At 36.7% G+C, this 27,349-nt stretch overlaps 1 protein-coding gene across 1 annotated transcript in view; it reads left to right on the top strand.

Annotated features, from left to right (window-relative positions):
• The window catches only part of LOC107602131 (uncharacterized), a 63,584-nt gene that overhangs the window by 27,430 nt on the left and 8,805 nt on the right, over positions 1-27,349 (top strand). Inside the window, exons 28-61 of the mRNA XM_016294542.1 lie at positions 214-317; positions 1,605-1,711; positions 1,905-2,113; positions 2,644-2,720; positions 2,867-2,997; positions 3,317-3,484; positions 3,960-4,124; positions 4,202-4,397; positions 4,542-4,681; positions 5,268-5,387; positions 5,491-5,581; positions 6,754-6,933; positions 7,309-7,597; positions 8,663-8,777; positions 8,859-9,188; positions 10,150-10,219; positions 10,311-10,445; positions 10,576-10,731; positions 11,613-11,796; positions 11,922-12,140; positions 12,792-12,988; positions 13,391-13,548; positions 14,341-14,577; positions 15,573-15,720; positions 15,913-16,159; positions 17,083-17,172; positions 17,846-17,945; positions 18,761-18,888; positions 19,616-19,703; positions 20,206-20,311; positions 21,511-21,565; positions 25,579-25,756; positions 26,114-26,229; positions 27,115-27,274. Of these exons, the coding sequence (XP_016150028.1) occupies positions 214-317; positions 1,605-1,711; positions 1,905-2,113; positions 2,644-2,720; positions 2,867-2,997; positions 3,317-3,484; positions 3,960-4,124; positions 4,202-4,397; positions 4,542-4,681; positions 5,268-5,387; positions 5,491-5,581; positions 6,754-6,933; positions 7,309-7,597; positions 8,663-8,777; positions 8,859-9,188; positions 10,150-10,219; positions 10,311-10,445; positions 10,576-10,731; positions 11,613-11,796; positions 11,922-12,140; positions 12,792-12,988; positions 13,391-13,548; positions 14,341-14,577; positions 15,573-15,720; positions 15,913-16,159; positions 17,083-17,172; positions 17,846-17,945; positions 18,761-18,888; positions 19,616-19,703; positions 20,206-20,311; positions 21,511-21,565; positions 25,579-25,756; positions 26,114-26,229; positions 27,115-27,274 (5,194 nt within the window). The remainder of the gene's footprint in view (positions 1-213; positions 318-1,604; positions 1,712-1,904; positions 2,114-2,643; positions 2,721-2,866; positions 2,998-3,316; positions 3,485-3,959; positions 4,125-4,201; positions 4,398-4,541; positions 4,682-5,267; positions 5,388-5,490; positions 5,582-6,753; positions 6,934-7,308; positions 7,598-8,662; positions 8,778-8,858; positions 9,189-10,149; positions 10,220-10,310; positions 10,446-10,575; positions 10,732-11,612; positions 11,797-11,921; positions 12,141-12,791; positions 12,989-13,390; positions 13,549-14,340; positions 14,578-15,572; positions 15,721-15,912; positions 16,160-17,082; positions 17,173-17,845; positions 17,946-18,760; positions 18,889-19,615; positions 19,704-20,205; positions 20,312-21,510; positions 21,566-25,578; positions 25,757-26,113; positions 26,230-27,114; positions 27,275-27,349) is intronic.

The raw sequence follows: 27,349 nt of genomic DNA, 5'->3' as shown, positions 1-27,349 counted from the left end.
GCTATTACTTCGCTCCCATAATTTCAGCCACCCATTTACCCTGCATAATTGCTTACTTCTTCAGAGAAACATAGTTTATGACTCTGAAAAGAACACAGTCTTGGGGTCATGAAAATAAATGATCATAATCCATAGTAGTACATTATGATTAAGCTAACCCAGCAGAAAGAGCAACTTTTTGTTAGTTAATTAAACTTTTCTCTGTTTACATAGGCTGCCTGTGCTGTTGACAAACCTCGCTAATAGCCTTCCAGAAGACCTGCCATATTCTTCTCTTATTAAGTCCATCATGAGAAGTCTGGCCAACGAATCCCAAGGTACATAAATCATCTTGCAAGATCTACTGACCTATAACACTGTTCATTCAGGGGTTTTATTTCCACGATCTTTTGTTCCCACAGTTGCATATAGCGTGTATAAGTATTTTGCATTCAGCCGTGTGAATACATAATTATTTCTTTGCATAATTTACATTTATTTAGCTCAAGAACAAGATGCATGTGCACAGTAAATGTGGCAGACTCCAGGTTCTCCCTCGAAATAAATTGCTCTTAGTAATCCCCACAGACATTAAACAAAGTATGTTGCTTTATGTTTGTGACATTGCAAAGATTTGGTGCTTTTCATAGCAGTGCAGTAAATGGCAGGTTTGAAGTCTGCTTTCTGCAATATTCAGCCAGGAGGCATGTGGCCAGACTGAGTATGAGAAAGCCTTTTACAGTGCCTGTGCTCTTTAAAATAGCAAATGTTTCTTTTTCCTACCCCATACTCTCTTTTATATTATCAGCCCAGTCTATTTAAACGAGTAGGTCACCCCAAAAATGTAAAGGTCATTATTTACTCTTTCTTGTGTCATTCCAAACCTGTATGCAAGTATTATTTTACTATAAATCCTTAAATGTATTCAAATAGTTTTTTTAGGCATAGATTTAACTAAATGTAGTGATGTTTGTGCTTTAAGCAAGAAAATAATTTAACATTGGGATAAAATTATAAACCTAATTAAGAGATAATGTATGGTCTGAAAGTGTCAAATATTACTTTCTTTTCTGAAACAAGACAACAAGACAAAAGTACTTTGAGTGAATAATTTTAATTTCTAGATGAACTATCCTTTTCAAGAGTTAACTTTAAAACATATCATCGTGCTGTGCTCCAGAGTGCACCATTTTTTTCCCTCTGGAGATCCACAGTTTTTATTCCCCAATTTCTTTGTCTGCAGCACTCCCTCGTTTAAATTGATAAGCTGCTTTTCAAGCCTCTCAGTTTGCTTTATATTTTCTTTAATATTTCTTTAATTTTCTTTAATTTTCTTGTTGAGCATTTAATTTCCCTCATAACTGTCTGATCTTTTATATTGCTTAAGGTGTTGCACACGTAAGAGCTGTCAGATCTAAATCAGCACAGAGCACCATAAAGCTTTCAATGTCTCTTTTCTAAGGGGGGATTCTTTGCTAGATCATTTGCCGCTTGCTGCACTGTGAGGTTGGCCTGAAAGTGGAGTTAGGTGCAAGTAATGATGCCTTTAGGGCATTTAAGTTACTTTAGCTCTGCAAAAGCTTGATCTTTGTTTTCCCTCTTCCATTTCTCTTGCCTCTCTGCAGAAAATCTGCATCTTCTACTGCAAGTGCTAAACACCACTTTTGAATTAGGCTCAGCCAGCTGGGCAAATGAGAGTTTGGGCATGATACTGGACCACCTGTTAACTAAGGTGAGATTTTTGATGGTTTAGACACAAAAAGTGATTTTTTAAAAGCATATGCCAGCAAGAATTACCATCTTGTTATTATTGCTATGCTCATTCCAAGTTGTAAAGAGAACAGAAAATGACAAATTATTAGGCCATATGACTCATATCCTATATTTCAAGTATTCTGAAGCCAACTTCTTTTATGATAACGTAGGTGTGTGCTCTGGAAAACATGGCTTCTGTGCAGCTGATCACCCAGGTTCTGCCTCTGGGTCCCAGAGTGCTATGCGACACTGTTGTTCCCGCAGTTCAGGCCTTCCATGTGCTCACAACCAACCTGGTGAACCAAACCACCGACATCTATGATCTGATTTTCCAGACATTCATTGGAGACCCTAACACTTACAACACTGAAGTGGACTGGTACTGCTTTCTATAATGACCTTCAACCTTGTTGTTGTAGCTTGTACTATGTATGTTCAGTAGTGTTGGGGAGTAACTTACTAAAAGTTGCTGTGCTACTTATATTTTTAGTTGAGTGAAAGTAGATAAATACTAAAAAAAGTAGCTATTTTTTTATTTGCACAAAAAACAATGGTGCAGTGTATTCAATCAATTTTTTTCTCCACTTCTTCATCTTCATCAAAAAATTAATCAGGTGTTTAAGTTTTTTTTAGTTAAAATAAATGTACAAAATATAAGAATGAAATTAAATGTTACAGTTTATTACTGTTTTCCATTTAATGTATTATTATAATATTTATGACAATACTTGTATTGTCATAATATTGTATATATATATATATAAAAATACTTTTTAAATAAATAATATGTAGATAAATATATACATATTTATATTTATATAAATAATGTTGAAACATTTCAAACAGTTTGTCTAGGAATACTTTTCATGGTTTTAATCGCTGTCTCTTCTCTCACTCTTTTTTATAAAGGACATCAACTCTCTCTCAAATTGTGGGCTTCAACGTCTCAACTCTGAAAAATCTTAATATCAATATTTCATCTCCAGGTACGTATCGCTGTCGCCTCTTTCAAAAGTACTGTGGAAACACAAGTGTTCCTTAGCTATCAGACGGTGGTCCAATCAGTCTTTTTCAACCTTGTCATGCGTGCATGTCTGCTCTCTCACTTGTCTTTTGTCTTGCTTTTCGACAGCTGAAGTGAAAGTTTCAGAGCTGCTGAAAAATACCACACTGTTTGTTCAGGATGTCGAGCGGTATACCAACTTTCCACCTCACATTCTTCAGTCTCTATTAGATTACCCTCTACCCAGCAGCAACATGCAGGTACACCACAACTCATGCACACATCAGAGGGGCTCAAAAGATGTGATCATGGCTTCACACACAGTGTGAGACAGAAATGAAAATAAATTGAATCACACTTTATTCTGAGGAAGTCTTGGTTCCTCCCAAGGAGTTTTCCCCCATCCTACCTAAACAACTTTGAGCATTTTCATTGCCATTGTTGTCTTTTGCTTGCTCACAGAGTGTTGAGCGCAATACGCTTTAGTAACAAATATCTCTGTCTCTCACCAGTGTGAAGTCTTGTAGAGTGCAAATTTATTGTCATGTGTTTTGTTTGTCATCTCTCTCCTCTTCACAGATCTTGGCATGGTTGGCAAACCTGCACCAGTGCTCGGACCCCTCGTCTTTGCAACTGGACCCTGCAGGGCAGGAGATCTTCAGCACCTTCTGTGAACTGTCAGGTGAATGGTACAGCATCACGGTTCTCTTTCTACGCCATGTGGACACGAAGGCGGCTTTATTCAGGGTAAAGAGATGAGCACAGAATGTATTGTATGTATTGTACATCCAGTGAAATTAAATAAAAGAAAAGTTTTGCATATAGTTACAATGAAATAAATAATAATGCTTGCTTTTTATGCAATTATTATTATGGAGTTTTCTCATTTACGGTTAGATTGGGGCTGGGGCAGCCTGAGCTCACTGTTAGCCATTCAAGATTTTGCTGTACCGTTTGTTTGTAATGAAAAACCATCTATTATAATCTTTGGTTTGCTTCCATTAAGTTTAAAATAAAATTAAATAATATATATTTTTTAATTATTTAATTCAAAAGTGTTTAAGTGTGTAATTGACTGGATTATCGAGCCATAGACATTGCCACTTTTATATTTTAATGTATATAAACCATTTTCTGTTCAAGTTCCAGAACAAATAACTATATTATGCAATATACATTACATTGCTGCTGTCTGTCGTAACCTTGGGACATTTTGTTGCAGCTGGTGTTGTCCAAAGAAATTCAGGATTTGGTGGCAATCATGCTAGAGATGATCAAGTTTTTGACGGACATGATGCACAAACTGGTACCTGCCCTTAACAAACTGCAGGAATACCTGACAAACATTGGAGAACTAAACCTGGTGGCCGACCAAGAGTTCCACAGTGTAAGTTTTATTTATTTTATTATTTTATTTTATTTTATTTTTAAATAAAACCTGTCTTTGTATTCTCCTTCCCACAGCTGGTGAGGGGAAAGCGGTCCACCATGTCTAGCAGGGCCACCTTTAGTACCATTGCTCGTGCCTTATGCAAAAACGGCATCCTGACGCTGTTCGCCATTGCAAAAGTTCCTATCGTAACCGAGACTGATCCTTCTGTCCAGACGGACCACAAAAGAGAAGAGCTGATTAAGAAGTTCAAAATCCCACCCGATGCTAGTATGAACGCATATTCTCAGAACACAGCTAAATGTGCACTAAAACATTATGATAATGACCTGTCAAGAATCTGCTTACAGCATATTGAGTTCAGTTTGATGAAGTGCCGTGGTCAGGCTTAATTAATATACTGCTTATGTCCAGGTCCCTTCTGTATGAACCTCTACTTGGATATGGTGAACACTACAGGTGGTGCGGTTGCCTGGGCCTTCCTCAAACCCATGCTGTTAGGACAGGTCTTGTACTCACCAGACACACCAGTGACGAGAGAGCTCATGAGAAAGGTGCTGGTTTAAAACATCTTACGAATAAATATTTAGCATGTAGGCCACATTTACACTTTCGCTGATTTTTGACAAAGAGATAATTTTTGCATGCATGTAAAAAGCAAAAATGTGTAATTGGATACAGTTTGGACTACTTTTACATATGTGTTACGTTCTTATTTCAAAAGTTTGAATTTCCAATTTTCTGCCTTGAAAAAAAAACTGATGAACGTTTGAAATTAAACATGGCAACACCAAGGGAAAAGTGTAGTTTACTTGAATCAAACAAAAGTTCCTACAGAGGCAGGTGTGTAAAACATAGTAAATGACCTTCTCTGTTGGTAATTGTACAGTTAACATTGTACAACGTCATTTATTCTCCACAGTTGCTAGGAGACGTATTTGCAGAGAATCAGATACCTGCAAAGATAACGTATATAGGAATATCCCGCTTCTGACTTGGGATAGACTGCAGCATAAATCTGGACTTCTGACCCCCATCTATAGTCATATCGATTCTCATTTTAAGATATAGATGGGTAGTGTCTTCTTGTAATATTTGGTGTTTTTTTTTGGTAACAAAACATTTCCTTCTTTCTTGCAGTCAAATTCTACACTGCACCAGTTTGGTGATCTAAAGCTTTATGCGTCTGAGTGGATAGAGTCATCGTCATATGTGATGCAGTCTGCCAACATCCTGACAAAAACCTTGCCAATACTTCAGGTATTCAGTCAAGAGAAAATTAAATAAACACTTTTTATTTGATTTATTTATTTTTTCCCCCTCTGCTGCATTAAGTGCTCTCTTATCAAACTACTCTTCACAGAATTCTCTGAGCAATCCTTTCGTCCAAAACTTCATTCAGACTCAGACCGGCATTGATGTTGCACAAATGAGTGCAACTCTCAACCAATTCTGTAAGTAACAGTACATGCAATGCTTGCATCATGGGGATGCAGCATTATTATTACAAGTATCTCATTATTAGGAGATGTTATTATAGCGAGAACATTTCTAGTATTTATGAGAAACAAAGTAATTTTTATGAGAAAATTCGCATTATTACAAGTTACTAAGTCATTATCATGAGAAAGTTTTGCATTTAATAATGATGTGCTTTTTCTAGTGCTGTCAAACGATTAATCGTGATTAATCGCATCCAAAATAAAAGTTTTTGTTTACATAATATATGTATGTGTACTGTGTATATTTATTATGTATATATAAATACACACACATACAGTATATATTTTGAAAATATTTCCATGTATATATTTATATTCATATAATTGATATTATATATAAATATTTTAAATGTATAAACTTAACATATTTTTCTTAAATATATACATGCATGTGTGTGTATTTATATATACATAATAAATATACACAGTACACACACATAATAAATATACACAGTACACACACATATATTATGTAAACAAAAACTTTTATTTTGGATGCGATTAATCGGTTGACAGCACTAATTTTTTCTAAATAATATACTGTAGCATGTTAACCCATAATTATGATAGAGTTTCTCATTATTTTTATAATTTAAAGATTCATATTTGTTTCTCAATTGTGGCAGGAACCGTAATTCAACTGTGGCTTCCAAAATACTGTACATTAAAAGAATGTGTATATGTATTAATATTATGACTGAATAAATAAATATTTATTTATTAATAGTTTTATATAAAAAATAGTTTTTACTATTAATTCTTTCTTGTAAATTCAGATTAACTAATTAAATAATCACAGGACCCTGGAGTTTGTATATAAACTGTTAGCAATGGGGAGCAAAAACAGACATTAATGGTTCACATGCAATTAAATCACAGACAACCATCTGTAAATGCTGAAATCATGTCTCCCTGAGAAATAATTACTCTCAGAATAGAGCTTATGTCTGTGAGACACAAATTTACCTAACCTCCTCTGGGAAAACTATCCCTGTCCGAATGGAGTATTACAGCCGAGCATTTGACAACTCATGAGCCAGAGCCAGAGATGCATTGCTCCTATACACAAGAGTCTTATCCTAAATCTGCAGTGGCTTGAACAGTTTTTCAAACTCTCTCTGCAGCAAACATGACAGTCCTTTTAGAGAAAAACAAGTTTATCATGGAGCAGATCACCACCCTTTCCATACTGATGATGAACCTTTCCTCCTGTGTCAACTTCGACCGCTACCGAGCCTTCAACTCCACTGATGAACTCGACAAGAAGGCGGAGAGACTGGCTCAAAACCGTGAGCTCTATGCCAGTGAGTACACACACACACACACACACACACACACACACACACACACTTAACCAAAAACCCCTCTGCTTTTCTTATCAATCTCCTTGCCCTGGTCTTTTTCTCTCTCATACGATTTCATTTTCTCTCTCTCTCTCCATCTGTAGTTTCTCCCTCTTCAACTGACTACTCCACTCATGCGTTTGGTGATACTCTTCGTTGAGGACACCACAGGCACTGAAGAGCCATCGGGCTGTAAAGCCTGTAATTCAATGCAATTCGATTCAATTCCATTGGGATATAGATTTCCACTGTTATCGAGGAGCAGCAGGCCTTTGAGGTTACTATGACAACAGATCACTTCCCTTTTATACACATGAGCTCTGCTCATCTTCACAGGCATTATTTTCAAACTTCCTGAGGAGACCTCCAGCAGCCTGCCCCCGAACATCGACTACACCATCCGAATGAACATCGAGAATGTCATGCGCACAGACCGCGTACGGAATCCCTTCTGGGTGAAAGATGCCTTCATGTCATCAACGAAGACCCAGCGGTACAACCGAGGCTTCGTGTACCTGCAGGAGAGCATCGAGAGAGCCATCATCGAAATGCAGACGGGTAAAGCCATAGATGGGCCCGCAGTCCAGATGCAGGCATTCCCTTATCCCTGCTACTACAAGGATGAGTGAGTGTCTCACAAGCACAAACCCTACATACACACTGAGCGTCTCATATGAAGACTGAGATGGTCATGCAAGAGGTGGCATCTGAACAAATAATCAACAGTTCACACCAACACTGAACATCTACTCCGTTTTGTTCACTAGAAATAACTCTAGTAGGATGAATGTCTAGTATTTCATAAAAATACTAGATTTGCATTTGCTTAATAACACAGCACTGCTTGCAAGGCAGCAAAACAATTTTGTAAGCTTAGGTTTGGCTTTGGTTCTGTGTAGATGAAGTGCTGGATCAGAGCTGTTGTCATGGCACTGAATTTTCCATTGGCTGTGTATGAGAATCAACATAAATTACATCATAATTATTTTGTATATTTTATTACATTTTTATTTTTTTGCAGTGTAAAGGTGGCTTTAGATGTTTTAGATTGAGGCTTTAGATAGAAGCCAGTGTTGTTATTTTATTTTTTTTTAAAAGAAAGAAAATGATTTTAACAAATTTTTGGTCTTTTAAAAACAGCTGAAATAAAATATAAATATGAGGTGAAAAACTTAAGTTAAAATAAATAATATCTAAAAATGAGAAATCTTGCCTTTGCACATTAAAGTATTAAAATTACTAATACTAAAACTATAATAGATATAAATTAAAGCTAAATATAAATAATAAATAACACAACTAACACAAAAATGAAAATGGCAAAATCAAATCAAATAAAATTAACAATTAAAATGAAAAGAGAAAATATAATAAATCCTATAGCACTATATTCATAATACTAAAATAACACTAATAGATGCTAAAATGAGAAGATGAATGCAATATAGTGACAAGCTTTTTCCAAAGAAAATGGATTGCAAACCAAATTAACATCTGAATTACAGTAGTTGCAGAAGATCAATACTGTGGGTCATCAATTTAGACTTTTAAATTACAACGTTAATCAAACAGGTACGTGACATAAGTTAGTCAGTTCATCAGTTCCTCTTCAACATTTGAAGTTATATAGAGTGATTTGCATAACAAATGTGCCCTCCACCTGCTAATCTCAAATCTTTCTACCCTTCAGGTATCTCAACAGCATTGCTTTTGCCTTCCCAATGGCTCTCATGATTTCCTGGGTGCTGTTTGTCACCCACTTTGTGAAAAAACTCGTCCACGAGAGAGAACTGCGACTTCATGAGGTATGGAACCAAAGCATATTTTTTTTGTCTTTTCCCACCGACTTTAATTAGCTTTCTAAAGTCTTTTCACTCTTAACACAGTACATGAAAATGATGGGGGTCAATCCCATCAGCCACTTCTTTGCCTGGTTAATTGAAAGTGCTGTGTTCCTGCTGGCGACCGTCATCATCCTCACCATCATTTTGAAAGCTGGCAGCATCCTTCCTCACAGCAATGGCTTCGTGCTCTTCCTCTACCTTTGCGACTATGGCTTCAGTGTCCTTGCAATCAGCTTCCTGGTCAGCTCCTTCTTCGATAAGACCAACATCGCCGGGCTGAGCGGCAGCCTTATCTATGTCATCTGTTTCTTCCCCTTCATCGTGCTGATCCACTTGGAGGACAATCTTTCCTTCAGTGTGAAGAGTGCTCTGGTCTGTACTGCATTTAAATCAGTTTGCAATTTAACATCATTGCCAAAAAATGACATTCAGTTTGATGTTATAACTTTTATTCTATTCTTTGTGATTTCTAAAACACTGTTCTGTCATGGTGGGGACCTGTTTGCATTTTATATTTTTTATTTAGACATTATTTAGTATGTCTATTACTGCAGGAACCAAATATTCTCACACACGCACAAAAGTCCCAAGAACAGCATGTTTTCTCAGTAAATGCAGGAAGAAATTCTTTACGGATAATTTATTTATAAATCAAAGCCAGGCGGGACATTTAACAAAAGTCATTTGCATTCTTTGTATGGTGAAATTTAATTATCATAGCAGCTCCACAAGTGAAATATCACCCACAAATGTGAATCTGCGTCATTCGTAGAAATGTTAATGCGAACACCAGCAGAGGACTAATGTGCAGGCCGTGGCTGCGGCAAAAACATCTTTACATGTAATATGTCCATGACGAGTGGGGTTATAAAGTTGTTTTGTTGAATTATTGCAGACTTGCATATCCATGTTGGCATTTTCTTTGTTTTGATCTGTTTTTGTGCAAATGAGGCTGTTGCAGGAATTTACCTCAAGTCAGTATTGTTATAGCCATTTGGATAAATATTTGACTGTAGTTTTACCCCCCAAAAAACATTAAATACACATTATTTAGTTAAAAATGAATTCTTAAGTGCATTATGGTTTTAACTTCAGTTTATTCATGAATAAAGGAAGAGTTCACACCAAAAAATATAAATTATTTATTCACCATGTCATTCCAAACCAGTTTGACTTACTTATAACAACTCACCTTTTGTAAGAAAGTAATGTAAGTGACATGATGGTGAGTAAATGATGACAGAATTCGATTTTGGGTGAACTAGTCTTTTAAATGTTTTAATCGATTGACAGCTGTAGTATAAATCTCACAGTGTTTGTTTTTGGTCCACAGAGTCTCTTTTCTCCGACATGCTTCAGTTACGCCAGCCAGTATATTTCCCGCTATGAAAAACAGGAAGAAGGTATGCCGACACAAACCCCTCAGACTGTCTGTAATTAGTGTTTGTTTGGGATAATTACATTGACTGAATGCATTGCGTACTTACACCTCAGGCATCCAGTGGAGCAACATGTATATCTCTCCTCTGGCTGGTGACACTTCCTCCTTCGGTTGGCTCTGCTGGCTGCTCCTCATTGACTCAGTAGTATATTTTATCATTGGGATTTACATCCGCATGGTCTTCCCAGGTATGTGTATGAGTTACTCAGTTGAGAAACTCATCAAATTTTGTTTGTGTGGTTAGATAGAAATAACCAATATTAATTTTTAGTAGCGGAGGTATAATCTTATTGATAAATCTGTTTTTCTCTTAATCAGGAAAGTATGGCATTGGTGTTCCGTGGTACTTCCCAGTGACTCGGTCCTTCTGGACAGATATGTTCAGCTGCTGTAGCAGAACGCCAAAGAAAATAGGCAGAGGGCTGCTCTTTACTAACATGATGCACGAACAAAACAACACTGACAAGAGCAAAGGTACATTATTACACAGTGCTTTGAAATACTTGATTCTGATTGGCCTGTAGCAGCATTGAGCAGTAAAGTACTTTTGCATGAGTGCATATCTGTATATTCGAAAACATACAGTATTGGCGCTATTTTCATGTTTCTCATATCACTTTTTTAATACCAAGCAAGTTAGAGTAAAGAATTGGTGCAACAATTACAGACTGAAGTAGAAACAGAGGAAGACATTTTATATTGTAGCTAACTATTACATTACAGTAGAAAACAAATACAAATACTGTAAAAATACAGTAAAAACAGTAATATTGTGAAACATTACAATTTGAAATAAATGTTTTATATTTGAATATATTTTAAAATGTAATATATTCATGTGATGACAGCTGAATTATTCAGATTTGCTGATTTGGTAATCAAGAAACATTTCTTCTTACTATCAATGTTAAAAACAGGTTATAATATAATACAATACAATACAAAACAATACAATACAATACAATACAATATAATATAATATAATATAATCATATTTTTTGTGGAAACTGTGATACCTTTTCATTTTAGGATTCTCCTTGAATAGAAGGTTCAAAAGAACAGGATTTGTTTGAAAAATATTTTTGTAACTTTAAATATCGTTACTGTCTCTTTTGATCAATGTAATGTCCCTTTATGAATAAAAGTATTATTTTCTATCAAAGAAAGATAGAATATTACTGATCAAACTTTTGAGCATCTGAGAGATTTGCTTCAGATCTATTTGCTCAAATATACTTGCACACTGTACCTTCTTTGAAGGTGACACAGATTGTAATTGTAGGATACATTTTAATCCTTTCAATTTCTGTGTGATATTTTAACATCTTTGCTTCTGTTTATCTATGTCCCTGTAGGTAAAAGTAGCTTGGCGGGTAATGGAGAAGAAGACCTCTCAGGATTGCCTGTTGGAGTCTCACTTTATGGCCTGACAAAGACCTACGGCAACCGGCATGCTGTAGATAATCTGAACCTTTCTTTCTATGAGGGACATGTCACCTCTCTGCTGGGTCACAATGGAGCTGGAAAAACCACCACTATGTAAGAGCATAACAGCATATTGCATCTTCAAAAAACAAAAAAACAAAAAAAAAACGCTATTAGTTTTAATAAGCATAAAAAAGTTTTTTTTTTTTAATTTGAAAAAATGTATTTTCTTGTTTCAGGTCACTTCTGACAGGGTTGTTTGCACCCACCAGTGGCACCATTGAGGTGTATGGGATGGATATGCAGACATCTATAGATGATGTGCGTAAGGAGATGGGCGTGTGCATGCAGTATGATGTCCTGTTTGACCACCTTACCACAAAGGAACACCTGCTGCTATACGCTCAGATCAAAGCTCCCCACTGGACCAAACAGGAAGTGAACGAACAAGTGCGAAGGTAAGTTTCAGTACTCGTCTTACAGTATGTTTTTATGTTGTTCTGTAACACTCCCTTAGAGAAATTAACTTTTTACAGAAGCTATATGTTATCTTAACTCATATTACATGTAGGTTTCCAATGTGCCCTTAATGGTGTTGGGGAAGCTACTTTAAACTACTTAAAACTACTTTACTTTAAAACTGAAGCGTCCCACAATAGAACCTACTCATAATTTAAAGTAGTTCAGCTCTTTAAAGGGATAGTTCACCCAAAAATAAAAATGTTGTTATAATTTACTCACCCTCATGCCGTTCCAAACTTGTATGAGTTTCTTTCTTATGTTGAAGAATGATGGTAATCACACAGATGATGGTCCCCATTGACTTCCATAGTATTTCTTTCCCTATTATGGAAGTCAATGGTGACAAACAACTGTTTGGTTCTTCAAAATTCTTCAGAATATCTTCTTTTGTGTTCAACATAAGAAAGAAACTTATATAGGTTTGGAACGACATGAGGGGTTTGTTGGTTCAAACCCCACAATGGATGATCCATGAACACACTGTGCCCTTGAGCAAGGTGTATTGGCTCAGATCACTGTAGATACTAGAAGAGCATCAACTAAATGAGAAATTTGCATTAAGATGGTCCCTCTTTTTCCTGTCTTAGAATCCTAATGGAAACAGACATGCACGCCCACCGCCACAAGCGTGTCGGCACCCTGTCAGGAGGTATGAAGAGGAAGCTATCCATCTCCATTGCCTTCATTGGAGGCTCACGGCTGGTGGTACTAGATGAGCCGACCACTGGGGTGGATCCCTGTTCCCGACGCAGCATCTGGGACATTGTCCTTCAACACAAGCAAGGTGAAATCCCCTTGCAATTCAGACCAGGGTGAAAATAATTCCCTGGCTTGTACCTGTAGCAAACTCTCCAAAGGACTTTGTTCTTATCAGGTATCCGACACTTGGTTGAGAATTTAATTAGGCTTGAATGGATTTCCTCAAGGTGCGTGCAGTCAAATCCAGACAGGGAAAAATCCAGACACAGATGTAGTAACGACTGATTGTTATCCGTCATGCTCCCTCTGATGTTTAATTATCTTCCGTGGAGACAGTTAGCGAATTTATCTCGATCAAGGATTTAAGACCGTAAAAGAGGGTCATGTCAGATTCTCCTGTGTTATCGTTGTACATCAGCTCTGTCTGCCTGTATCAGTGGATCTTTGATTTGACATGCCTCTGTATTGGTTTTGTTTAACTGTTCAGAGCATACCATCATTCTTTCCACCCATCACCTGGATGAGGCTGAAGTTCTCAGTGACCGCATTGCCTTCCTGGAGCGCGGAGGCCTCAAATGCTGTGGTTCGCCCTTCTACCTCAAAGACAAGCTGGCTAAGGGCTACAACCTCACCCTCACAAAGAAGGTACATGTGTGTCAGTGTGTCAGTTACTCCAACTGAGTTCTTACTTGAGTTCAACCCTCATAAAAACTGCCATGGTAGTACTGGAGTACAGTACAATGGTATAAGATTAATATCAAGATTCAACACTGATATACACAAGCATTCAAACATTTGGGGTTGGTAAGATAGAGTAAAAAATAGAGTAAATGTAATACTATGAAATATATATATTTTTCCATTCAAATTATTTTTTTATTTTTTATTTTTTATTTTTAAATATAATTTATTACTGTGATAGGAAAGCTGAATTTTCAGCAGCCATCACTTCAGTCTCCAGTCACATGATCCTTTAGAAATCATTCTAAAGCTGATTTGCTGCTCAAGAAACATTTCTTACAATTATCGATGTTGAAAACGGCTGTGGTGCTTTATTTATATTTCTATATTTTATCTATATTTCTGTGGCAACTTTGATCCACTTTTTTTCAGTATTATTTGATAAATATAGCTTTCAAAAGAGCAGCATTTATTTGAAATAGAAGTCTTTTATAGCATTATAAATGTCTTGACTGTCATCTTTGATCATTTTAAACCATCTTTTGCTGATTAACAGTATTAATTTCTTTCAAAAAAAAAAAAAACTTACCTACCCTAAATTTTTGGTCATTATTGTATATATTCAATGGCATATAATGATTATTGTATTCATATACCTTGATATTATTGTGGTAATATGTGTCATTGTGGTGTTCCAGAATTTATATTTTATAATTTGTCTTATTATCAACATGCACTTCTTTGTTTTTGGTTCAGGTTCAGACTCCTGATTCAAATGAAAAGTTTAACATTGAAGAACTCAGGGCTTTCGTTCAATCCTACCTGCCTGACGCTCGGCCGAAGGAGGGAGAGGTGGGCGATTTGGTCTACGCCCTCCCACCGTACACCCCTCAAAATGCAGCTGTGTACCACTCTCTGCTCACCGGTCTGGATCAGAATCTGGACAAGCTTCAGCTGGGCTGCTATGGCATTTCCGACACCACCCTGGAAGAGGTAATTATCAGATGAAGACCCAGGTGCAGGACTGGATTATGGACTCGGCCAGTTCCGCTGGGCTTCAGACTGCCTGCCCAGCGACCTTTAAAGCCTCAGGCAGTGCAGCCCAAGACTGCCAAAGGAAGCTGAACCATACTAGGCTCCCTGGGATTCTTGGCTCATTTTGTGCAAGCCTCACAGTTTGATTCACTCCAAAATTAGATTCTAAGTAGGGCTGGGAGATATTTTATTATTGAAATGCTATTTGTGTAGGCTACTTATTTTAGTCATCTAATGCAGGGTTTCCCAACCTGACAGTCATGGCAACCAGCTGGGGTTGCCAAGGCTTTTAGTTCACTTTCGTTTATCTTCGAAATGGAGATTTCTTTTTAATATTCTCTCAGAATTTTTGTCCAACTTGTGTGTCTGCCTGTTCACACCAAGAACAATAACTATAAAGATTATCGCTATTGCTACAGTTATTTTCCTTGGTGTAAAAAGGCTTTAAATTATGAAAAAAAAATTTTTTTCGACCTTTGCCTTTAAAGATGAATTTGCAAGCTTCAATATTCCCAAATCACAAATTGCCACCAGTATTTACACATTTTACACTGAGAAAAAAATGCTGTAGGGTTTACAATCTTCATTTGGAAATTCCTAGTAAATTTGTAATAATTGGCAAGTATCACATTGAATTTAACATGAGATTTTGAAGTTGAAAACTGAAAATTCTTGTAAAATGTACCCCAATAATCCTTTTATTACACAAAAATTATCCTTCTATTTACACAAAATATATTTTTTTAAACAATGTACAAACACTTACATTTCAATCAAAGTGCATATTATTTATGAAGGATTGGGGATTTTAGAACATGTCAAGTAAAATATGGTTAACATATGAAGTAAAAAAAGCGGGGCGGGGAGGGATGTTAAGAACCACTGAAATTATGTTATCCTAACATGATACAAACCTGTCCAGGTAGACTCATAAAGATGCTGTGTTTTCTCAGGTGTTCCTGCAGTTGACTCGAGATGACTTGGAGCCTAAAGAAAGGGAAACCTGGTCTGTATCAGAGTCTGTGATAGCGAATGACATGTTTGCCTCAAGAGACAGCATTCCTGACGATCTCAACAGCACGTACCTTGGAGAGAAAGCCAGTAAGTGGGCTGTTAGGACTAGTTTAGATTCTTGCAGCAGTTTGTGGAATATTAGTTCCATGACCTGTACTTCCCCAATTACCCCTTGAAAGCTTTGAACTTTGAAAACTCATCTTTAGAATTTGGCTGGATTGAAGAGATGTTATGATTTCCTCTGTCTCATGTGTCACACTCTCTTCTTCTCTCTTATAGGCCTCACTGGGACCTCAGCCGTGCGTGGGTTTGCTTTGACTGCACAGCGGGTGATGGCCATGTTGCTGAAACGCGTGCACCACTCCAGGAGGGACTGGAAGGGGCTGTTCTCCCAGGTGTTGTTGCCTGTACTCTTTGTAATTGCTGCCATGGGCCTGGGCTCCATCAAGAGTGATCTTCAGCACTTTCCTAAGATTGTGCTCTCTCCTGCGCTGTACCACGTTGATGAACAGTATAGCTTCTTCAGGTTAGACTCACTTTTTTCTGTAACTTGCCTGTGATTAAAAAATGTAGGAAATATGGGTACTGCTGAAATACAGACATTTTAATTTGTTTTAATAATCTATTCATTTAAATCTTTGCATTTTGCAGACACTTTTATCCAAAGTGACTTACATTGCATTCACAGTATACATTTCATCACTCCATACATTCTCTGGAAATCAAACCCATGACCTTTGTTTGATTGTTTCATATTTTGATGATCTATTTAAAAGAAGGTTGATAATGTTGTTACCACTTAATGCATTGTCATCTGGTCATTATTGAAAATATACCAAAAATTATTTTATTTTATAATTTATTTTATTTTATTTTGCCTAAAAGGTTGATTTTTTATAAATACAAAAAGTAAAATACAGTAAAATGTTGCAGATTATCAGGCAATTATTATCAGGCAATTATTATCAGAGTTTTTATTATTACTAAATGAACACAAGGAAATAATTACATGTAATAATTTTTATTTATGCAAAATACACAATAAACAGCAGTATTTACCTCCATATACTTTATATTTTACTACAGCTTTTCAAAGCATATAAAATGCCTCACCAAGACTTGCATGAACATTTTTGAGTGATGATGCTAACTAATTGTTCACTGAATGATACAAAAAAACAGATTCAAAATAACTGATTATCTGCAATATTTTGAATTCCTTGCTGTCAATGAGGTTTATTATAGAGATGCTTTTAAAATACCTCTTATTATTACGGGTCACTGGCACAAACCAACTAATTGCCACATTTTGCTGATGCACATAGAAAAGCACATAGAACCATTGCAATATATCTAATGTTGTTTCTTTTTTGTCACCATCAAAGTAATATCAAATACAGTGTAATTTCACCCAGTCTTAATCATTGCCATTGCATGCTCTCTCCACAGCAATCAGAATCCCACCGCCAACAGTCTTTTAGATTCCATGATGTCCTATCCAGGCATTGACCACTTCTGCATGAGAGACCCCACAGATTCGTAAGTAATCATCCATATGTCTTAGTGACCCAGCACTCTGAGCTCAGTAATCAGACTGCAGGCCGCTCTAAGCCATGAGTGATTACATATCACAGCATCAGCTCACCTAGGCACTGCAAATGGCTTTCATTTTTGCCGGCTATGATTTCAGCCTCTCTGATCTTCGCAGGTCTGCTCCTAAGCTCTGGTCGCCATCTCTTTTGCTGAGCCCTGGGACTCTGATACACTGTCTGCTTGTATCAGTGGGTCTTGTTGTGCTCCTGGTCCATTTCATCACACTAATGTGCCACTTTTAGTTTTCTATCACTGTTTTTTATCATGCTATTTTCCCATCTCGGCTCATCTGACTTTTTTTCCTCACTCTGTAATTCGCTCACAAACACTCTCTTGCTTTCTTGTTCACTGTTTTTTTATTTCTCTCTTTCACCCACACATCTGAAAGCTCTGCCGTTTGTAATTCCACTGTAAGAGTTTATAATAATGCTCCTGTATATGGGCGTAAATCTCACAAAAGAACCTCTCTGCACATATTTTTGTGAGATTCATCCAGGCATCATTTGCATTTCTCATGCATTTCCTGTTTATAGGATCGATTTTTCACTGATACCTTCCAAATAATCATCACACTGTTCCTGCACGTAGAATATTGTATTTAACATTGATTTTTTTACAGGGTTTGCAAAGAGAGACCTACTGCAGGAAGTGAGACCTGGATCTCCAGAGACAACAGCTCTGCTACATTTACCACCTGCAAGTGTAGCAACCAAGTGCAGGTGGGTCAAACAGAGCATAACCATCATAACACAAACAACATTATCACATATCCTCAACGATGAGCATCTCTCAGCATTTAAATATTGATAAAGATCATTAGTGTTTTGATAGCGTGAAGGAGATTGTTGATCACAGCAGGGTTGCGCGCCCTTCAGAATTGATTTCAGAATGCCTTTTAAATTCAATTCCTGACTTTGAGGCAACAACGAGGCAACGAACACAGTGCAAAATGAAAATTCTAATTTGAGCAAGTAGAAACATGGAATGTTTAATAATTATAAATCATATGGTATATACTGTAAATCATATAATGAAAAATAATGTAATGTAAAAATAATGATTTTTCAGTATAAATTACACATAAACAGTATCATGAACAAAACATATGTTATTTAGTTAAACAATATATTTTATTAATAATTTATGTTTGAAAGGCCACCTATAAAACATATGCAATTTGAGTTATGACTTAAAAAAAGCTTTCATGGACATGTTGTAGTTCTCCATGAAATTAATCAGTTGTTGGCTGTTTTTTTAAGGTATTCAGTTTAGTTTAACCTATTTCAGAGACTTAACTTAATTTAGGAAAATATGTCAACTGAGGAAAAATAATTACATATTATAAATAGGTAAATAGGCCTAATTTGTCAAGTTAATGATGTAATAAATAATGTTTTGTCACCAAATTTGTATTGATGTTGTGCCTGTTCTTCCTCTACCCTTGGCAGGGATCAAATTGTTACATTTAGAGTTTTTCCCAATTTTCTATCATGGTTTCTGTTCAGAATATCACTCACTTTTCTCTCCCTTTCAGTCATGTCCTGCATCTGATCACGAACCACCTCACAAAAGAAATCCATCATCCCAGATTGTTTACAACCTGACAGGCATCAACATAGAGGACTACCTGCTGGCCACTGCCAATGACTTCATCAGAAACAGGTGAATTTTATCACACATAGCACTTCACAGCATTAAACTAATTTCATAAGATATTTCCAAATATAAGATATAAGTTCAAAATATGGCGAGGTGGAATATTAAGGAATTTATGAACCGCTGGTAGGCTGATTAATAATTAAAGAGGAAGCACTTCGGTTTATCCCGTCTTTACCATGGCATTTCCGACCAGCTGACATTTTCCATCCTAGTCAAATAGCACACAGCACTGGGGTGTGCTGCTGGCATGAAAATACTTTATTACACCTAAAATAGTAAGGCTAGCATTTATTATTCATACATTGCTCTTCCAAAAAAATGTAATATAATACACAGCCCTGCCACTGTGTGGTGGTGAAAATATTAATAAAAAAGGCAAATCACAGCTCTTGTAATAAATTGAGTGGAAATTCAACAAAGGCATATAACCATTAATTAACAGTATATCAAGGAAAATGTCTTTAGTGTCTGAAAACACTAAATTTATTGTTAAATAAATTGACAATTAATGTGTACAGAATGTAGGAAAGAACATAAATTTGCATGCGCAATCCAATTATTAAAAAAACTTTTTTTATCCTATAAACCATGAAGTTTAAAACCTACTAAAAATGTATAAATGCCATCCAAAAAAAAAAGGTTCCAGTAAATGTGTACAACAAGTGAACAAAATGTTACACCAGCCAGGAGTTATGAACCCTAACGTAAGTTGTTTTGTGCTTTGTTTCAGATATGGAGGCTGGGACTTGGGAAAGCCTCTTCCCATTGATCTTAAGATGGACATGTTAGATGTGCCAGCGAACAGAACCCTTAGTAAGGTAATTTGGATGTATGATATTACATTGCCCCAATGGCAAAGTGGCTCATTGTCCCAACGTAGCAGTTTATGTAGACACTAACAGGCTATGTTCCAAAACCAAGTAAGCTGCCATGTAGGCAGCATTTTAATGCATCAAAATCACCCTCCTGATGTGAAAGCTGTTCCAAAATGTAGGCAGTATAATTATGTTGCCCTCTAAAATGCTTTTTTTGGCAAACTTTTAAGGCAATATTGCATGCATTCTTTGTGAAAAATGCAATGTGGAAAAAACCCCCCATTAAAGATGGCAAATGAAGCAGGAGAAAGAGTTAATTCAGTACCAAAAAATTGTTGAGTCTAAGTACAAATGCACTAGTTTAACAAATATTATTACCCAGCTGTGTATTTTTAAGCCTTTTAGAATACTAAGTTGTTAGTTTTCATATATTTTGGAACAGAGCATTTACAAGGTGATTACTAAGAAATATTTGTGCATTGTATTAATATTTGTGTTCTCACAGGTTTGGTATAATCCAGAAGGTCACCACACCATGCCTGCCTACCTCAACAGCCTTAACAACTTTATTCTGAGATCCAATCTGCCACTTGAGAAACGACAACAATATGGTTTGTTAAATCTCTCTCTCTAAAACTGTGTAGTTTTGTAGATTCTATAAATCTATATTTTGTAGATTCTAGAATCTATAAAACTTCACGTACACTGCCATTCAAAAGTTTGGAGTCAGTAATGTAATTTTTTTAAAGAAATAATATATATATATATAAAAAAAGATCCATTAAATTGATATTGATATAAAGTATTAAATATATTTAATATTTATAATGTAAAAAAAAATATGTTTCAAATAAATGCTGTTCTTTTGAACTTTCTAGTCATCAAAGAATCCAGGAAATAATGTATTATGTACATTATTATGTACATAATACAGTACATAAGTAATGGCTTCTAAAAATTCAGCTTTCACTTTACAGGAAAAAATTACATTTTAAAATATACTTTAATTTGTAATAATATTTAAAAATATTACTGTTTTTACTTTATTCTTGATCAAATAAATGCAGCCTCGGTGGGCATAAAAGGCTTCTTTCAAAAACATTTAAAAAATTTTACCAACCCCAAACTTTTGAATAGTAGGATATATCTAATATTTTTCATGTTGCGTAACAGATGAAATGTGTTAGGTTAGCTTGAGTTAATGTGCACTTAGACTTGCATATCTAAAGTTTTGACTTGCTGTGTAAGGTCTAATCCACTTAGCAGCTTATTCTGAGCAAGAGCCGCCCGACAGGTGGAGACCGTCTAACTGACTGCAAAGAACACAGCTAGGTTCTTCTTGTCTTCACGTATCAATAATTACTGAGTTTATCTAAAATATGCTTTTTTGCAATACTCTAAAATATAATCCTTGCTTCTGAGACTGAATGTGAATGTAATTCCACTACCCTTAGACAGAGGGCAGTGTGTCTTTTCTGTCTTGCACCATGAGGCAGAGCGGGCTGAATGCTAATTAGAGGTGCTGAGAACTGAAATGAAGGAATAGAGCTGGTCTTATTTCAACACTGCCAGACTGGCCCAGTGGCTGAGATTCACTGTCCGCCTCCAGGCAAGATTAATGCAATCCCATCAGTCAATAATGGAAAGGGGGGATGCATTCATTCAAATGTAGCCGGTGAAGTCATTCAGGGCAAAACAGAGCATAAATTCAGAAAAGGTTAATGGGAGGAGCAGATCGCCGGTCATGTGTTTGCCGGGCAAAGAAAGAAAAAGTGTATATTTTCTCATGTGCTAAAATCTCTCTTTACAGCCATCTCTATATCCAGCCACCCTTACCCTGGCCAAGTGCAAGATGAGGATGTCATGTAAGCGCACACACACATAACCATGCATGTTCACACAATAGCTAAAACAGATAAAGTACTCTGTAGGACCAAATACAGACTGAGTGTATTAATACGGCCGGTACAAAATCACAGACCCAGTGGTGGGGAAAAGAAAGCAATCAGCCAAATGATGGGCTTTAGATAAGATATGTAAACATTGCTCTGACATTTTCATTCTAGTGGAGCACATGAACTAATGTAATTTGACTCCTGTATTTACTCCTCTTTGATTTTCTTCCTGAGCTTGGCTTATTGATTACTAACCCAATATAATTTGTGTTTACTCTGAAGGTGGTTCAGAGGTTAATCGATTCAGTGTCGCCACCCAAACATGCTTGTATTTTGAACACTGTGGGCAATTTCAACCGTGCCTAAATTTGAAAGACACGCTCTGTAAAATGAGCGCAATTGTTTCATTCTCGCAGCTGGGATGAGTCTGGCTTGACGCCTGCTACTTAGGCCTGAGAAAGGGATTTCTTGAGAGGGGAGACAACATGCAGAGAAGGCAAGAAAAGGAAAAAGAATAGGTTGGCTACTCAAGAAAGCCTCTGTGAGTAGCTAAAAAGAGCAGAAAGTAATGCATTCGTATACCAGACACTTATATCAAAAGCAAAGACCCTTTAAGGCAAGTCAAGCACTTGGTGGCCATATTGGTAACAGCCTCAGGCAGCTGTTTCAAGTACAAATAGAGTGCTGCAGGAATGAGTCCTGAAACCCAGAATCAAGTTCGCATTTTGAAACTTCCAGGGTTAAATGGCTGAAATAAGGTCTGAGGTTAACCCAAGCTCAAAATATTTTCACGTTTGATTCTACAACATGTACAGTATATATCAGTAAAACCCCACTCATGATTTTTTAAGCTTATACGTGTCTTCAAAAACGCAGTTGCTAACAAGTGGCTAAATGAGACTACAGAGATTTTTGGGGACATTAATCGTCCTTATGCAGAACAGGAAAAACTAATCTACTCGCTATAGTCCAATTTTACTTGCTTGTTGTATTTTTACTCATGCTCTTGCAAACTCTCAAATCTTCTCCCAACTTGTAGATTTTGAATAAAGATTTGTTGGAAACTTAGTGCTGGCGACAATGAAGACATGTAACCGTTTACTTCTACCAATTGTGTTTAGGCTTCAACATTTATAGAAGTTGTGTTCATTTGTGAAGATGATACTAATGAACCAGTAAACATTGCTCTGACATTTTCATTCTAGTGGAGCACATGAACTAATGTAATTTGACTCCTGTATTTACTCCTCTTTGATTTTCTTCCTGAGCTTGGCTTATTGATTACTAACCCAATATAATTTGTGTTTACTCTGAAGGTGGTTCAGAGGTTAATCGATTCAGTGTCGCCACCCAAACATGCTTGTATTTTGAACACTGTGGGCAATTTCAACCGTGCCTAAATTTGAAAGACACGCTCTGTAAAATGAGCGCAATTGTTTCATTCTCGCAGCTGGGATGAGTCTGGCTTGACGCCTGCTACTTAGGCCTGAGAAAGGGATTTCTTGAGAGGGGAGACAACATGCAGAGAAGGCAAGAAAAGGAAAAAGAATAGGTTGGCTACTCAAGAAAGCCTCTGTGAGTAGCTAAAAAGAGCAGAAAGTAATGCATTCGTATACCAGACACTTATATCAAAAGCAAAGACCCTTTAAGGCAAGTCAAGCACTTGGTGGCCATATTGGTAACAGCCTCAGGCAGCTGTTTCAAGTACAAATAGAGTGCTGCAGGAATGAGTCCTGAAACCCAGAATCAAGTTCGCATTTTGAAACTTCCAGGGTTAAATGGCTGAAATAAGGTCTGAGGTTAACCCAAGCTCAAAATATTTTCACGTTTGATTCTACAACATGTACAGTATATATCAGTAAAACCCCACTCATGATTTTTTAAGCTTATACGTGTCTTCAAAAACGCAGTTGCTAACAAGTGGCTAAATGAGACTACAGAGATTTTTGGGGACATTAATCGTCCTTATGCAGAACAGGAAAAACTAATCTACTCGCTATAGTCCAATTTTACTTGCTTGTTGTATTTTTACTCATGCTCTTGCAAACTCTCAAATCTTCTCCCAACTTGTAGATTTTGAATAAAGATTTGTTGGAAACTTAGTGCTGGCGACAATGAAGACATGTAACCGTTTACTTCTACCAATTGTGTTTAGGCTTCAACATTTATAGAAGTTGTGTTCATTTGTGAAGATGATACTAATGAACCAAACGTGTAAGAATCATAAACTTTTGTTGGTCACAGAGCTTATTTTCTGCACTAATCCAAAAGCCTTTGGAAGCCAATTGGCTTTTTTTCAAGGGAACCTTTCTTCAAAATTATGCCATCCCTGCAGCACTCTATTGAATCTACTTCAAAATCTTAAAAGATTATGTTTCAGTTACATATTTCAATGAGTGATTGCTAACCTGGTCTCATAGCTGATGAAATCTGATTGTTTGATGGTAGCCATTTTTTTGAATTATACATTTGTTGATATCATAGGAAGGACCAAAGTGATCTCAAGCATGTTTTTCTCAGGCACTCTTTACTTAAACTGCATCTGACAGAAGTGTCAACAGCTTTCATGCACGTCTTTTAAAAAAAGTCTTGCATCAGATAAACATTAAGAATTATGTTTTTTGTTGTTGATGTTGTTTCTTTGGCCGTACACTCCGCGACCCACTCAGAACGGTCTCACGACCCACCAGTTGAAAAACACTGGTCTAGAAAAGTCTGAAGCTGTAGAGAACCAGTACGATCTAGTTAGTTTCTTATCCTTTGACTTCATTGATCCACCAACTGAGCCCTTCTTATCTGAATATAAAGTGATTTTCGCTTTTTCGTTCAGGCTCAACTCTCTGTGGAATAGGTCTTCTGTCTTTCCCTGAGATCAGTTCGTTCTTATTTGTCCTCCATTCTCAGTATTTTTTTTTGGAGGCACAGTTGTTGAGAGCAGAGATGGGATGCAGAGGGGGTAGCATTAAAGGCAAAAGCTCAGCTGGTGTCTGGTAGAAAGAGAAGTGTCCTGCTGTGACTGAACTCTTGATCGTCTCTGACTCTGTCTTACACAATTCTAACAGATAGAGAGATCTTAATTCTTACAGCTTTCATCTTTTCTCCTCACTGTGTCTGATGCCGTTGTAAATGCATCGAGCTTGACTGAAGAACAGTGTTAAGCTCATTTGAGAGACTGTAGGACATATGAAGTGCAGTTTCTATTGTAAGGTTAAGACAGCATGACATGCATTTAAATGGTCTCTCACTGCTCTTGACCACTGCCGCAGAATATCTTCTGCTCTGCTGGTGTGGGTATAAAGTGTACAGATATGTAACTAGTTACTTTATTATTACACATTTCAGGTCTTAATGTGATGTTTAGGGTCAGTAAGATTTTTTTATTTTTTAAGAAATTAATACTTTTATTGAGTATAGACACCTTAAATTTATAAAAAGTGACAGAAAAGATTATTTCCAATAAATTGTTCTTTTGAACTTTCTATTCATCAATAAATCCTGTATTAAAATGTATTATAGTCGTCTTCACAAAAATATTACACAACACAACGGTTTTCAACATTGGTCTGAGGTTAACACAAGCTCAAAATATTTTAATATTATAGGTGTATATATATATATATATATATATATATATATATATATATATATATATATATATATATATATATATATATATATACAGTATATATATATATTATAACAGAGAAGAGTTAATAGTAATGATAATGATAATAATTCACAATATTGCTGTTTTCATTGTATTTTTGGTCAAATAAATGCAACCTTTGTGAGCATAAAAGACTTCTTTCAACAAGTGTATGTATATATAAAATATAACACTCTATACAAAATTCACCAATGTATAATTTATTTATTTATTTTTCTAGTACATGCAAGTGGATACACAAGGTCAGATGCTCTCAACTCACATGTCTTCAAGTCCATGTCTTTAAGATTGAGATCTTTCTTTTTGTCTCCTCAAGGGTGGGCGGTTTGGTCAGCATCCTGGTTGCTCTCTGTGTTCTCACTGGCTTCTCCATCATGACGGCCAGCTTTGTCATCTATGAGGTTCAAGAACATCACACAGGCTCCAAGAGACTTCAGCAGATCTCTGGCATCAGCGAACCTTTCTACTGGATCATCAACTTCTTCTTTGATATGGTACTTCAGTATTAGTTGATAGATTTCAGCCTTTGAGATCAGTTGCATTGATCTGTAAAAAATCCAAAAACCATGAACAAGAAATTACAACCTACACTACATGAAATACAGGTTTAATTGGAATAACAATAAACATTATATAATTAATTTAATATTAGTAATATCCAAAACAGTATAGCACATCAACGCCAAGGTTTTGATTACCAGGGAAGGTAAGAACTAATACCTTGAATGCAATGCAAGTTGCTTTGGATAAAAGTATCTGCCAAATGCATAAATGTAAATGAACAAAAGTGTTTAATATGCATATTGCATAAGACTGTTTGTATTTACGAGGTCCTTTCTATGTCATTGCAGGCTCTTTACATAGTTCCCGTGGTCCTCTCGGTGGCGATGATAGCAGCGTTCCAGCTCCCAGCATTCACAGACAGGCAGAACCTCGGCGCGGTCACACTTCTGCTGGTGCTATTTGGGTCAGCATACATTAGAGTCCCTTTACCACCAGAGATTTTCCTGTCACAAGACAGACGTCTCATTAGAACGTCTCAGAGCTGACAGGTCCTCAAGGCACTAGAGCTTCATGAATGTATTATTCAGCAAATGCTACACGTCGCAGCATTGGCAAAAGAGGAAGTTTTAGTTAATGCGTCGTCTTTCAGGTAAACACCGGGCTCTCTGCTAGAAAAAGGAGAGCTGCTCGAAGCTTTCCTGCAAGGCCTGGGCTCTAAAGAAGCGATTTCACACACTCCGTCACCCAGTTAATTGCATTGTGGAGAGCAGTGAGGCCACTCACAGTCAGTCTTTAGGCTTCAGAGCTCCAGGCTGCTTGGGAGGCCCTTCATTGTGTGAAGTCAGCAGTCTGGCCCGCATTCATCTGCCTGTGAGCTCACCAGCATTCGGCCCATAAATAACCACACATCACAGCGATCCCACCACTTTCCCTTCAACCTGCTTAATTGCTTTTGTTTAGCTGAGCGGTGTGGACTTTCCAGCACTAACAATACACGCATACAGGCCAGGGAACGTGCACATATACACACACACACGGTACCCCCTCGGTTTAAACACATCCTCTTCCTTGACCCCACCACCCCAATCACCAAGAGTAATGAATAAAAAAGCAGATCATTCTGTGGAGCTGTAGAGGAGAGAAAATGCTTCACGAAGAGGAAATAGATGAACTCATTTATCTTCTGGCCTCTTAGCTCAACTGTGGAATATATTCTCTCTTTCTTTGCTAAACTCAAAGCAGAAGTCTTACTATGGCTCTTTTGTCTTCCTCCATGTTGTAATTCTTCTCTTTAGATGTTTCTTTGAAGCTTGCCACTTACGACATTGATTTCATGGTTTCTTTTCAGCTTCTCCACCTTCCCTTGGATGTATCTTCTGTCGGCGGTATTCAAGGATACAGAGATGGCCTTTATCGGTTATGTTTGCATCAATCTCTTCATCAGTGTCAACACCATCATCTCCACATCCATTATTTACTTCCTGGGTCAACTCAACCAGAATGACCAGGTGAGAGAAGAGTCATTTCACCCCCAAATTTATAAAAATTATATATATATATATATATATATATATATATATATA

This window comes from Sinocyclocheilus grahami, unplaced genomic scaffold (genome assembly GCF_001515645.1).
Source record: "Sinocyclocheilus grahami isolate Dianchi unplaced genomic scaffold, SAMN03320097.WGS_v1.1 scaffold320.1, whole genome shotgun sequence".
Taxonomy (NCBI): domain Eukaryota; kingdom Metazoa; phylum Chordata; class Actinopteri; order Cypriniformes; family Cyprinidae; genus Sinocyclocheilus; species Sinocyclocheilus grahami.
The sequence above is the reverse complement of the archived record's forward strand: the minus strand, read 5'-3'. Positions and strand labels throughout refer to the sequence as shown.